Consider the following 14626-nt stretch of genomic DNA (forward strand, 5'->3'; position numbering starts at 1 on the left):
TCTTTTCATTTCATCTCTTTTGACCATTCATTAATTTACTATTAAATTCTAATTATATTTAACTTACATTTTAATATAAATTATTTTTAATCTTTTATATTCTAATTTTATTATTATTATTATTATATATTATTAAATTCTATTTCAAAGTGGGGACATTATATTTAGCAATTATTCTAATTTGTCAATTTATAAACCAAATGTAGGGGATAGTGTACATCTTTGTTTAACCTCTATGTTTTTTGAGAAGCATTCCAAGAGGCCTATGAGTTTTGATTTTAACTCTAATATCCTCATAAAGAATGAATTGTTGCTTGATAGTGTTCTAGTATGCCTAAATCAATCATTCTACACCATGCTTTGCTTCTAGGAACCATGTTAAAAGCTTCTTTCAGTCCACAAAACAACAATAGGTTTCCCTTTTTTATTCCATATTTTTCAGTGACATGTCTTAAAGGCAATCCCATGGTCTATTGTTGAGTGTTTTGGTTTAAAACCTACCTATCATTGCCCTCTTACCTTTTTATTCTATCCACTTTGTTATTTCTACAAACAACCATGCTTTGATCAACTTCACAAATAGGGGAGTGATCTTGATGCTCGAGTAGTTGCAAGGATTGTTTACATCTTCACTCTTGAAAAGAAGTCATCCAATCCCTTAGAAAGCTATACTAAATGATGTTAAATACCCTCTCAAGGTTTAGAGCTGTTTTCTCTTTTACAATCAACATTTTTTTATCACGGTTGCTAGCCACAAATGATGAGACCTAGTTTGGCTTTTAATTGTTCGAGTCAATGTGCTTGCTGTAATTACTTCTGTAGTACCCTTGACATGTAAAAATAATTATTTTTTATGCATAAAATTTATTGATGAATTCTCTTACTGCAATAGGCAACCATAGAAATATAGACAAACAAAAAATATAAAGAATCCAAGGGTACTCATGGTTTAATTCTTCACTTAATGCTCCCTACCACATTCTGCAGGTAATTATTGTTGTACCTAGCTGCAATGACGCATATCCTATGCCAATATATGTTTATAATTATTTATCAATATCTAAATAAACAGAAGGAGAAAGTTTTAAATTATACCCATATAGTAAAGGCATACAGCTCTTGAGTAAAAAATGAACCAAAATTGTTGTCCCCAAATTTGTGTGTCACGATGCTTTCATCATCAAAAATCATCTTGACATTACACATCCAGGGTAACCAACAGACAAGGTAGGCCAAACTTTGCTTCTCTGTCACCTGAGACTCCTGAATTGATCATGGTTATTGGCAATACATGAAGATGACTGTAAGACAAATAAATTAAAAAATCAAATCTGCACTCTTAACTGCCCCGCCAACTTGTAATAGGCTTTTAGAAATACAGTTGGATAAACGAGGAACACCTTGGTCTGCATAAACAAGTTGCAATTGTTCATAGCATGGCTCCTTTTTATAATATCCATCGTCCATCTTTTAAAGATGATCCAACTAGTACAGACTCTGACAGAAGATTGATGTTCCGGTATAAATTCAATTGTCCAGTGCCAATAGATTCATATGCAGGACTTGCACATAAGCATGTAAAAAGAAATTAATTTACAGACTAATCCAAATATTATGGATGAATGGACATGTTTTGATTCTTCGTTGTTCGAGATTGAGGTACTAGATACCCACACTGGCAATTCATATGCATTGGTGCAAAGATATTTTGGCTTGTTAGAACGCAATAACAGAAGTGAACTTTTATCATATATGGTGTTTACTGTTTAGTTATTAATTCTCACCAAATCACCATGATAAATTTTCACCAACCACAATGTTAACAGATAATTATTATCACCTCGAATCCTGTCAAAATTAGGTTAGACCACTTGTACTGCATTTTCCATCTGCTGCTCAATCAGGATCAGAGAATACAGGTCAAACTTGAGCTTTCTTTGCGCATAATAATCTGAAGAAAACATACACATGCATGAGGGTTTATTATAGATGCTCTATACCAAACTAAGAATAACTGCATTATACTAGATCATTGACTGCAGTAAACAAAACATACGATACACGGCATTCAATAAGAACTTTAAATTACCTGTCTTTTTAAGATTTGAATTTTAAAAATATCGAATTCATAAGAAACTTATAAGCAGTTACAGTCATCGCTTGACTGAATTTGAAGAAATCATGGCTACAGCAAATGAAAGAACCAAGTTGGAGATATCATGAGCCTTATAATGCTTCAGGTACCATCAAGCTTTTACGTGACTGAAACATCTCCCTTTTGTTTGTGCTTGAGGTAGGTGATCTTTATCTGCATTCCTCTCAACTTGAGTAAAAATGCTTTTCCTAGATTGTTGTGCCACGTTTACAGTAGAATCATCTGCATTCGTCTTCCCCTGCAAAATGTACAAGTCCTCAAATTAAAAGTAACATTAGACAGAAAACATGCAGTCAGACTTAAATGAAATCCAATTTTATTCTCAATGGATGTACTCTTCCAAGGCCAACGAGCTAGGAAATAAGAATTAGATAATATAATTAGAGATTAGGTTCAGCAGTCAGCGTTAGGAGTACTTTGTCAGAAGGAAAATGTGAGAGTATTCAGGACTAATGATGGATTTGAAACAAATGGATGCTGTGTTCTTTCAAATGTGAAATTTTGATGAGCTTCATATAAGCTAGTGGAAATGGCTAAACGTAATTTGAGTATTCTAATGTCTTTGAATACTGATCTTCATCCAGCAATGTATTGCATTACAAGATTTTCATTTTCGTTTTAAGTTTCGATCTGCTGGAAATGGTCTAATTAAGAATGTGTTATTGCTTGAAATGTTGACATTGTCCTGAGTTATCATTGAATTAGACCCAGTATTTGCAACATACTTTTGTTTAATTGCCAATAACTGAACTTATCTTCTCACAGATTAAGACTACAGAATTCATTTTGGATCCATTCTAGTAAGTAGACAGAATTGGGAAACAACTGGGTTATGTTTCTATAGTTATTTGGACAAAGCACGAGAAATAACTCTAGTTGCATTTAAGTAAGAACCAGAGATGAAGACAAATGATACAAAATCTTTGAAAATTAATAACAATCATGGTTTTAGATCAGTATTACAAGACTCAGACTCGGAAGGCTAATGTTTTACTCAGACTCGGACTCGGCACACAGACTCAGCAAAAACTCAGAAAAGCCTCAGCAAATTGAAAAACCCAAGAAATTAAGAGACTTTTAAAGATTTAAAACTTATTTCATGCACCGTTTACTAAATAAACCTCAAAAACACAATAATCTCATCAAACAGCAGCCACTTTGAACACATACACAAGTATACATTGATTACATATGTATAAAAGCAAATTTTAGAAGGAAATAACAAATTAGATATATAGTGTCAAATGTCTACAAGACTCATGGAAGTCTATTGCCCTAGCCTCAAAGGAGCCTATATCACTGGGCACCTCAGTCCTCCTATGTGTACGTCTAAGATAGATCCTAGATGATGTTGCAGCAATGATATATGCCTGTCTTAGTCTCAAGCTCAATGACAAGATAATCCTTGATTGTGGCTTTGACTACGAAGATGCCGAGATTTGCAACAAGGAATATGTCCTTTGTAGAATTTATGATTATGATTTATTGTTGGCCTATTAGTTGCTTGGGCTTATAGTTTGATGGGGGTTCGGGGGCAACACCAAAATGAGATCAACAGTAGCACCCCTCTCAGGGGTCTGAGGGTGAGAGAGAGAGGGGTAGAGAGATGGGTCTAGATCTTGGGGAAGAGAGGAGAGAGTGAGATAGAGAAAGGTAGAAAGAGGGGAGTGATAGGGAGCGAGATAGGTCTAGAGTTCAGAGGAGATAAAGAGAGCGAGAGAATGTTGATGGGAGTCTGCTACTGAAATTCAACTAAATCTGAAAAATTTATAAGTTCTTCTTAAACTTAGAATTTGCATTATACCGTCTAGAGATTTGAAACCACTCTCAAACATCCTGCCAATATTTACATGAAATACAACTTAAAGCATAAGAAAGGAAAAACATATATTGAAATGTGACTTATGCTTAAATGTTATATTTCTTGTATATATTATGATGAAGAGAATGAGACTGACTTGAAGACAGACATGGGAAGAATCCTAAATGGGCATGTCCTAAACCAAACAAGCATTGAAATGTTTTAAGTTTATATAAAAAAAACTAAAATGTTACATAAATGCTTTACAATTCTTTTTTCTAATCTTTTTTAAACCCCCCTCGAAATCCTAGCCGAGTCTAGCCTACAAGACTCTCATTCTGGTGAGTCTTGTAGACTTGGCCAAGACTCGGACATAGTTGAGTCTCGAGTTGCCTGGCCTCAACAAGGTCAGCTTGCTTCTAGACTCATGGAGTGTAGGTGAGTCTTGTAACTATGTTTAGATTTATCAAGCTCAAACAGATCAACTTCTTGCAAGGCACTTAAATTTTAAAGTTTTCAAACCAAAAATGTGAATAAAACTTCTTTAGTGTTACGAAATTTTACTACATCTAAACTTACATAATCAAAATTTTCAATTGTAAAGGACACATGCATTCTATTCGCTTGTGATCACTAGAAAACTCTTCATTTGAGGGGATAATGTAATTTCCCCTTCCGAGGACTAGACGGAGATGATTGGTTAGCCTATTTAATTTCCGTAGGCTAATTTTGGGATATCGAGGAATAAATTAAATTAATTAAAAAAGTAAATTTTCCAAATAGCTTTATTTTAACTAATTTAATAAAGTAAATTAAGTGAAAATATAAAAAGTCACTTATTAATGTGCTTTAATGAATTATTTGAAGTGCAAAGTTGGGGTGAAAGTTCTGGCTGCAGCTATTTTGGCTCCAAAGCTGCAGTACGGAGTCAATAACATGCAGGTTATTGATCGTTATACACCATTGATTTTGAAAAGAACAACTACGATTTTTTAAGTCGTCAACATCATGCTATACGAATTGAAGGTTTTGGAGCCAGAATAGACACATCCAAAAGTTCTACCCTGGACACTTGCACGCAGAATCATTCAGGGTTCACCCAGGAGCATAAATGGAGGAAGTTAAAATAATTTGTGAAATTATTAAGATTGTTGTATTGATTTCATGCATTACAAAACAAAGTTAGATGCCATAGCTAGATAGTCATTTGTTTGGGTAATGGAAATAAATGAAGATTTGGTCGATTAGGGCTTGCCAATTGGACGCCAAAATATGAGATTGGATCTTATGGAATTAGACATTGAAGTTTGTGACAGATTGAAGGTAGTTTATGCTCCCAACTTTTGGTCGCCAATCATCCCTTTGCTAGGTGCGACTTCCCATGCCAATTGTGGGTCTTTCTTGACAGCTACCCCTCTTATATTTAGGCGTTTGAAATCTACATTACAGAAATTACTCATTGGAGATGGCTAATCAAAATTCGCAGCACTGAAGGATAGTGTAAATTGTGGGTCAACCAACTTTATCTTGGGTTGTGGAGGTCTATTTTGACTAATGTTTGTTTGAAAATTCATTATAGACTGCTGGTACAAATCAAAGAAACCATAAATCCGGAAAATTGCAAAAAATCATGAATTGGCGAAATTCCCGATTTTTTCCCTTTAAAAACATAATATTTTCCCTGTAGTTTTATTTACTATCGATTTTGACTTGTTTCCTATAATTTTCCACTGTTAATTTTTAGTTTGATCACGATTTAGGAGGTTTTCTACCTGCAATTTCCTATAGAATTCTCTAAACGATTTTTGGTGTAGTTTCCTGCAATTTTGGGCACGGATTTCAGTGATTTTCGCGTCTTTTTATAAACTTTAGTTAGAGTTTTTGATGCTTTGAGTTGATAGGGGATTTAAAGAATCGAGATCGATATTTGACGCAAGTTCGTGGACAAGCCAAAGGTCCAAAGCCATTATCGGAAATTATGTCCACAGCCAGCGAGGGAGCTAACTATGGCTTTACTCCAATGTAGTAGTGAATGCTTAGCAATTCATCTCGTCGCGAAAGACCTGTGGGAGAAGTGGGGATGTATAGAGTGGATCGAGTAATGATTTCATTTTCATTTTAATTTATATAAAAATTTATAATATAGTCATAATAATATATTAGTAATTTGATATTCATATATTACAATATACTAATATTATATAATATAATTATAATATATTAATACTAATATTTTATTTATATTTTATTACATCCAATTTTTTCCCACTTTTCCAATTTTTTCAAAATAATCTTATACTTTTGATTTGCTGATTTTTCCCCCAAACGATTTTTGCTGCTATGGTACAAATTACAAACTGTTTATCTTTGGGAAAAGGGTCAGAAATCAGTTGCTATCTATGTATTTTCATTTGTAACAGCAAAGATAATAAAGAGAGACATTGAATTTCAGTCTTTGAATGTTGAATGATCTTCAATAAATTCACGTGTTTTAGATTAATGAGTATGTTACAATGCATTTCACTTCTAATTCCTTCGAAGCATAGTTAAAATCAGATTCAAACAGAAACCTTCACATTCACATGCATGCAGACTGTTTGAGAAAATGCTCACTGGAAAAAGAAAAAAAAAGTGTAAAAGCTTGGTGAAAAATTGGTAGGGGATTTTACAGTAGTATTAGACCAAGTGATCTTGCCAGCCTGGTGGGTTTTGAGACAAATATCATGACTGAATTTTTTTAATGAATCCTGAAGATACAAAATTTATCACTGATAGGAGGAGAGAGATAGGTGTTCCTAGTTCAGACTCAAAAGGGGAAGTAAATATGGGTGATACAAATGAACAGCAAAACTCTAGTACCATGGAGATATTAAATGATCTATCTAGAGGGCAGCAGCAGTTGGTACATTTAATAACCTGGATGATGGAAACAAATAATGGGGACAATGGAATGGTAGTGTTGATGGGTGTTTCATGCACAATCAAACACAGAATAAAATACCAAGGTATCTTATCCTCTCTTAAAATCTTCCCAAATGCTAAATTATGTGATCAATTGGAAGACTCCAAGGTTCCAAAATGTCAAGTCTTGACTTGTGGATAAGCTCAATGGTTGATGTGATATTGCTGGAATCACAAAGGACTTCTGTTGAATACTTGGACGTTTGAATAATGCTGGAACTTGATCATCTGATATAGCAATCTTGTGATGCTTTCTCTCCTAAGCTAACTTGAATTGGAAAAAATGACAAAAGGGAAAAGGTTTAGCTAATCTACTCTTAGGAATGTGAGGGATAATGAATGATTGGGTAAAACTCAACTAAGCTCTACTTTGCCATCAACGAACAACTCCACAAAGCTAGTGCAATCTTCTAAGGTAAATTTATAGATGTTCAAATTATTACCATCAAGGCAATGCATACCAATGGACGTGCAATAATTGAAGTAAAATTCAATTCCAATTCCAGTTGACCACAAAAGGCAAACTTACAATCAACAAGAAGCTAGCGGTATGGATAAACGAATTTCACCATTAATCATTCACAATTCCTTTCATTCATCTAATCAACATGAAAGCAAATGAGAATTGAAAATCATGCAACTTGTTGAACAACACATTACACCATATCTTGAATGAAAAGAGTATATTCATTTACAAGCCTTAGCAACACTTTCTTCTTCTCCTACTCTACTCTACTCGAACTTCTAATGATCTAACTACTAGATATCTTCTACTCTTCTACTACTAACAATCAACCTTACAAATGAGAGCATTGAGCCCTTTTATAGAAGTCTCATTACTGTTGACGTGTTTTTTATGACAGCGTCGAACACAGAATAAAGTTGCCTAATGGTCACTTCACTCTCTCTTGATCAAAGTACGATTGCATGCTAAGATTGCAAGAAGTTCAAACAATCGACTCCAAGGTTCCTTTATGCTACGGACGTGACTCAGTTGGCTGATGTGATTGCTGGTAATCCAAGGGGCCTTACGTTTGCATCACTCCTTCACCTCTTTGTTGTGGCTGGAACTCCATCATCGGATATGACAATTCTGCGATGCTTCTTCTTCGAATGGACTAAAATGAACTGAAAATAAAGGGGAAAGGGTTCAGAAGGATCTAAATCTACTCCTAAGGGCAATGATAACAATGAATAGTGCTTTGGTGGACAAATTCCAAATAAACCAAGCTCTGCTTCGCCAAGATCAACTACAACTCCGCAAGAACCGGTACAATCTTCTGGGGATGCTAGAGGATTTTTAGATCGAGAAAGTACATTTGAATACCCAAAAACGGCGTAATCCAAACGACCATCCACAATCGAACTTAGGGGGGTTCAGGCTAACTTTACACTGCAACTTACAATCAGCAAGATGCAAAAAGTATGAACCATGGAAATTCATCAAACACCATTACATTTTCCATTGAAATCAAAGCATTATACTACTTCTACTCTAAGTGAGGAAGGTGAAACCATGCAAGCTTTGAAAAAATAATTCAAGTGGACACCATCAGAGAACAATGTTTCACTATTATTTTCTCAAAAAACTTATCGCAACAATTTCATACAAAGCTCCCTCCTTTACAAATGAGGGGGGCCATCCCTTTATATAGGCCTCAAGCCATGATTACATGCAAACCCTAATTAGGGTTTTCCCTAAAAGATTCTCCACTCAAGATGCAACAAGGTGGGAATCTGAAATCAATATCCCATCATGCTCATATACAATTAATTCAAAAGTACCCAAAATAGCATCCATTGCGCATTAAATGCACCACCTCCTTCAAATTCGCCCAATCATGCGTTGAACATTCATCCATGCAAAAATCACCCCATTATGTCATAAATGATCCATCATTTCCACATGTGGCAGCTGCATGCAAAAAGAATCTGCCATAAATTCAACATGCAATGACCGGGTCGCCATTTGGTCAAATATTCTGGTAATGAATGTGCCACTCTATTGCCACGTGTTCAATAGATCCTCACCATGCAAGTGGACCCCGCCATCGTATATCCGCTCCTGCACATCTAGAATTGTTTGAGAGGGAAAATTCGATCCAGGAAGAATTTTCTTGAAGTCTCTTCAACTTTCCTTGCTCAGAGAAGGTTTTTTATCAATTCTGCACATTTCCTATTTTTTAGGAAAATTTCCAAATTAGGGTTCCATGGTCCAGGAGAGAGAAAATTCTCCTACGAATCCAAATCTGTAAAAAGTTTTGAAATTTGGATGTGATTTGATGCCCGGGAATGGATTTTTAAAAACTTTTCCTGGGGGAAATTTCTTGTTTAGTTCATCCCTGATTCCTTCCTTGCCTTAGAAATTTTATCTTCAATTCATCCTTGGATGTGATTTCTTGTTGTGGAGGAATTCCCCTTTGGAAAGAAATTTGTTCCTTACCCTAAGGAAGGAAATTCTTCATACCTTAGCCAATTTTCATGATTTCCAAGAACTATGTCCTGAAGGAAGAAATTTCAAACACTTAGTCAATTTTTTACCTTTCCTGGAATTTCTTCTTCTTGGGTGCAATTCTTCCCCGATGAAGGAATTCATCTCTTTGTGCACTATCCATGAGAAGATCATTTTAGCGCACTCCTGTGTTCCTAGGCAACATTTTACACTTGGTGGGGAATTCTTTCAATTCCATGGATTCCTTGCATCCCTCTATTTGGCGCTCCTTCTCTCACTCGAGCGCTAAAATGTCTTGGTCAAGGACTCTTGCAATTTGCCTGTTTCTCCATGCACTCTTCATTCTGGCACCCTCCACAAGGCTAGGGCGGAAATTCCTCCTGAGGAAGGAATTCATTGTTTTGTGAATTGTCCATGTCTTCTTTTCAACATCCCTATTTTTTAGGGATCCTCCTAAAATTTAGAAGCCAGGTTCATTGGATGGAGAATTCTGCCACGATTCCAAATCTATAACAATTTCCTCATTCTGGCGAGATCCGGTATCTAAAAATAGCAAATTCAAAAATTTGCCCGAGGGAAATTTATTTTCTATTCCTCCTTGACCCCTTGGATTCCATGCCTTAGGCAAAAATTTCAACTTATTAACTTGGGCGTCGAATTTACTGTGCCTTGGAATTTTTTCATTTTCCACGCCTTCCATGGAATGTCCAGTTTGGCGCCTAAGTCCACATTTGGGTGGATTTTTCATCTAGCCAAGGATCATGGAATTTTCCTTCTATCCATGGGAATCCCATTTTGGCACCCTTCCTCATGTCCTGGCGCAGATCACACTTAGCCAGGGATTCATGGATTTTTCCATCTGTCCTTGCCTGGCCCATTTTGGCGCCCAATTGCATACTTGGGCGGATTTTTGCTTATGCCATGGATTCATGGAATTTTCCATCTATCCTTGCCTGACCCATTTTGGGGCCCAACTGCATCCTTGGGTGGAATTTTCACTATGCCATGGATTCATGGAATTTTTTTCACAAGTTCCAAGGTCTTCGTCAGGATATATATTATACTTTAAGTTATATTTCATATATATTGTGAGGATGTTTGAGAGTGGTTTCAGGTCCCATAGGAATCATAATGCAAATTCTGGATTTTGGAAGATCTTTCACATTTTCAGACTTAGTGAAATTTCAAGCCATTTTCGGATCCAGATGACATTGGTGGATTGATGTCAATTTCCAGACTTACATGATTTCTCAAGCTTTCCATTCATGAACAGATTCCCATACTTAGCCAAATTTTGACCACTGTCTGTGCTGGGATGCCACTTTGGGACTTTGAAGGTGGATTTTCCAGACTTAGAACAATTTTGTGCCTTCCACTTCAGGGATGATTCTCACACTTAACCATTTTAGACCCCTGCCTGTCTGCTTTCAACTTTCCAAATTTAGAAGTGATTGTGCATGTTGATTCTTCGATGTCTGCTAGCCTAACCCTGCCACAAATAGACTTTCCCAAAATAGAAACTTTCCAAAATGTCAAAGTTAGAGCCCAAAACAGGACGCAGGATGACTTACTAAAAATAGAAATTTACTAGAAATAGAAATTACTAAAAATAGTAAGTTTGATTTTTGGCAAAATGATGACATTCCGGAACTCGGGAAAATCCCTAAAAAGTAGGAACTTTCTAAAAATAGAAAGTCGCTCCGTTTTGGCTCAAATTTTGCTAGGAGGTTCCTTGAAGGGTCCTGATTCCAGTTGTATGTTCAGTTTTCCCAAAACCCTAACAAAAACCCCTAAAGTCTAGGACAGAAGGCAAAAACCCTAAAAAAGACAAAACAGGTCCTAGACTTCACCAAACTCGCCCAAACGAAGAGTAAACTTGATCAATATGACCCCCAAACACTTGCAAAGCAGAGAGACTACATAGACTGCTGCGAAAAGACCCAAAAAACAAAGCCAAAAAACTGGCAAGACCAAAAAAGAAGGGGGTCCCCATTTGCAATGGGGCGATGTGTGAAAACGTCACAACAACTACAATGAATCGCTCAGATAGATTCAAGCTCAATGGCCAAGATTACAAGATAAAACCCTAATTCGAGTTTGTTACAACCACCATTACATTGGCCAATAAGAAATGACGGTAGGTAAGATAAATAATATTTGATGTAGTGCCACGTGTCACCCATTCCCTTTTTGAATGAATGTGGACATGGTACCCTTTTGCTTGGACAAATGGTGATTGGGATGCCACCTCAGCTTAACTTGTAGACTTGATCAATTTGAACATTCTTCATGATGCTTGGAATTCTTTCTGATACTTTGCATTTCATCCTTATGTTAGGGAATTCTCCTTGAGCCATTTCCTCTTTAACGTTCTTTGGCTTTGAGATTCCTTGATGTGAAATCCTTCGTGCTTATGTTTTGAACTTGCTTTCCTTCATTTGTTCACAATCAAGGTGAAGTCTTCTTCATGTTTGATCCAGTCCACATCTTTGCTTCTTTGAAATCCTTGTCCTAAAATCCTCTTCCAATCTTTGAAGTGTTGATCTTCCTCATCCGCATTTGTTAGCAGACTTGCAAAACAAACAAACATTGAATCAAACATCAACAGGATAAACTATGTTTCAACCTCGGTGAGAAATCGATCATTGCAGGGATGGATCAGCCTTGTTGACGTGTTTTTTAGGACTACGCCGAACATAGAATAAAGTTTCCAATGGTCACTTCACTCTCTCTTGTTTAAAATCAGACCGTATGCTAAGATTGCAAAGAAAGATCAAATAGCTAACCTCAAGGTTCCTTTCGCATGTGGAGGTGACTCAGTTAGTTGATGGGTTTGTAACTTTGTCGTTAACCCAAGGGGCCTTACGTATGCTCACAGAAGACCTTAACAAACTTGCAAGTTCAAGGGTTTCTATGTGAATGATTTGCAATGAAAGCTCTATTTTTGGATTATTTGAATTTTGAGTTTCAAATATGCGGAAAGTAAATGAGTGAAGGGTTTAGAAAGCTAGGCTAAGACTAATCTAATCCTACGAACAAGGGACAAGATTACTTATACGAAATCCAATCATGTTTCGCTTTGCCAGTAGAGAACAACTACACAAAGGCGGTCCAATCTTCTGAGGATGTGTAAAGGTTTTTCAATATCACCAATGGAAACCATCAAATCGAACAATCTCCACTGATAATCGTAGTTAAGCATACACATATAATGGAGGCTCAGGCTAACGTTGCACGGTATGCAACAATCGGCTGCACACCAAAAGTATGAGCACGGACTTTGCAACAACCAACCCTACCAAATCCAATTCATCTAACAACATGAAAGCAAATCTAATCTATATGAAGAAAGTGAGACTATGCGAGCTTCAAAACAACACAAGAACATGCCAACAATTGAACAATCAACAATGTATTAAGTGTTTGCTTCAAAAACTCTTAGCAACAATCTCTCTTCCTTTACAAATGAGGGGGTCACCCCTTTATATAGGCTTCTGGCCTTGGCTACATGCAAACCCTAATTAGGCTTTTCCCTAAACGATTCTCAACTCAAGATGCAACATGGTAGAAATCAGCATTTAATACTCATTAAACCCATATACAATTAATTCAAATAAACCCAAAAATGGCAACCATTCATGCATTAAATGCACCCCATTACATCAAACTTGCTCAAAATACAACAAATATTCCCATGCAAGAAATAAATGCCCATCATTCCCACATGTGACGGCTACATGCGTAGAAAATCTGTCATAAAACCATTAATAAGACGACTGCATTCAACATGCATTGATCAGGCTGCCACTTAGTCAAAAATATTCCAGAAGTAAATGCGCCACCACTATTCAGTCAAAAGATTCTCGTCCAAGAATGGACAACCATTATCCCACTCATTAATTGCATACGCAATGAATTTTTTGATGACGGCCTCTAGCTCCCCGATAGAGACACTTGGCACACTTTCAATATCAAACTCCATCAAGGTCATTTCCTCCTTGCTCTTGGAAAAGAAGCTTTCCCACTCCATCATGATTTCCTATGTCTTCTTCATCGTACTGGAATATGAAGAAACATTTGCGAAATGTTCCTTAGTGAATGAACCTACGAAGAAGAACTCGTGTAGCTGAGATTTCAGGGAGTTCACTGTTACTCCATCCTCGTTGAGCTTCTTTGCAAATAGTGCTTCAATTACATTAATGACTTCTTCCTGCACCCTTCTGATTGAGTCTTTCAAAGTTAAAAACTTCATGATGAATTACTTGAGCAAACTGTGCAGAACCACTGGGGAAAGTCATAAACCTTGTTCTCCTGAATTACTTTCTCATCAACCAGTGTTTGCTTCAGAATCTTCATTAGAGCCCTGAGCCGTGAATGCTTAAGTACTCATATATGTGAACATCTTCCCACAATCCTTCCACTACCTCCAATGTGTTCAGAAGGGCTACGAACCTAGAATGAAGCTAAGCCAAGTCTATAATGAATTTTCCTACTGTAGTGTAGACATCCTCTACCCATTCCCTGGAATTTCGTGCCATTGCTCTGATTACCTTCGTGTCATTAACAACTTCCTTAGGGAGGGAAGAAGGAGGAATGAATGAGGGACTTACTTCCCTGAGCGGCCACTTAAGACTTTTAATGTATTCACATAGGCTCTATTTTCTTCCATCGGCCTCTTACATTTTGTCTTGGTTTTCTACATCTTTTCCTTCAAGGCTAAGGAAGATCCATCGAAGTCTTCAATTACTTGTCCCGTGGAAGCATGACCAAGATCAACGTGTCTGATAACATAATCTTCTGGCCTTATTTCATTTCTGTCCTTATCTATTGCAAGCTCAGCTATGTGCAAGGTCCGGGATCCAAATTCATCCCTCACGACCTTGGAAAATTTTTGGGGAGCCTTCTTCTCTACCGGATGATCCACTCTTTTTAACAACTCTTCTAACTCTCGTGCTGGATCAATTTCCTTTTCCGGCTCCTTTCATAATCTATCCATCAGCCAATCAAGAGCAAGAATGGAGTGACTATGGATTTCCATCTGCTCTTGCTCCTATGATACTTCCTCCATCTCGCCAAGGATGGCTTCCACGAAACTATCTTGGCAAGTTTCCTCCTGATCAGGAGGAATTTCCTGTCTTTGACTTCTTGGCTGATTGGGTCTGTGTGAAGCATTGATGCTAAGTATATCTGGTGTTGGAGTATTGCCTGGAGGTGGATCCACCGGATTTTCCTACGCGAACATCTCTACGTCCCGTAC

At 36.8% G+C, this 14626-nt stretch overlaps 1 protein-coding gene across 3 annotated transcripts in view; it reads right to left on the bottom strand.

Moving 5' to 3' along the window:
* Positions 1 to 1100: 1100 nt before the first annotated feature.
* Positions 1101 to 14626, bottom strand: part of LOC131068877 (regulator of telomere elongation helicase 1 homolog) — a 265861-nt gene continuing 252335 nt past the window's right edge. For 2 of the 3 annotated variants that reach the window (XM_058004146.2, XM_058004145.2), the window contains exons 26-27: positions 2090 to 2393; positions 1101 to 1951 (exon numbers count right to left, since the gene is read on the bottom strand). In XM_058004146.2, coding sequence (XP_057860129.2) covers positions 2374 to 2393 — 20 coding nt within the window. In that variant the 3' untranslated portion in view covers positions 1101 to 1951; positions 2090 to 2373. The remainder of the gene's footprint in view (positions 1952 to 2089; positions 2394 to 14626) is intronic. The other variant, XM_059218567.1, reaches the window with a different exon arrangement.

Source organism: Cryptomeria japonica, chromosome 3, assembly GCF_030272615.1.
Source record: "Cryptomeria japonica chromosome 3, Sugi_1.0, whole genome shotgun sequence".
NCBI classification, from domain to species: Eukaryota; Viridiplantae; Streptophyta; class Pinopsida; order Cupressales; family Cupressaceae; genus Cryptomeria; species Cryptomeria japonica.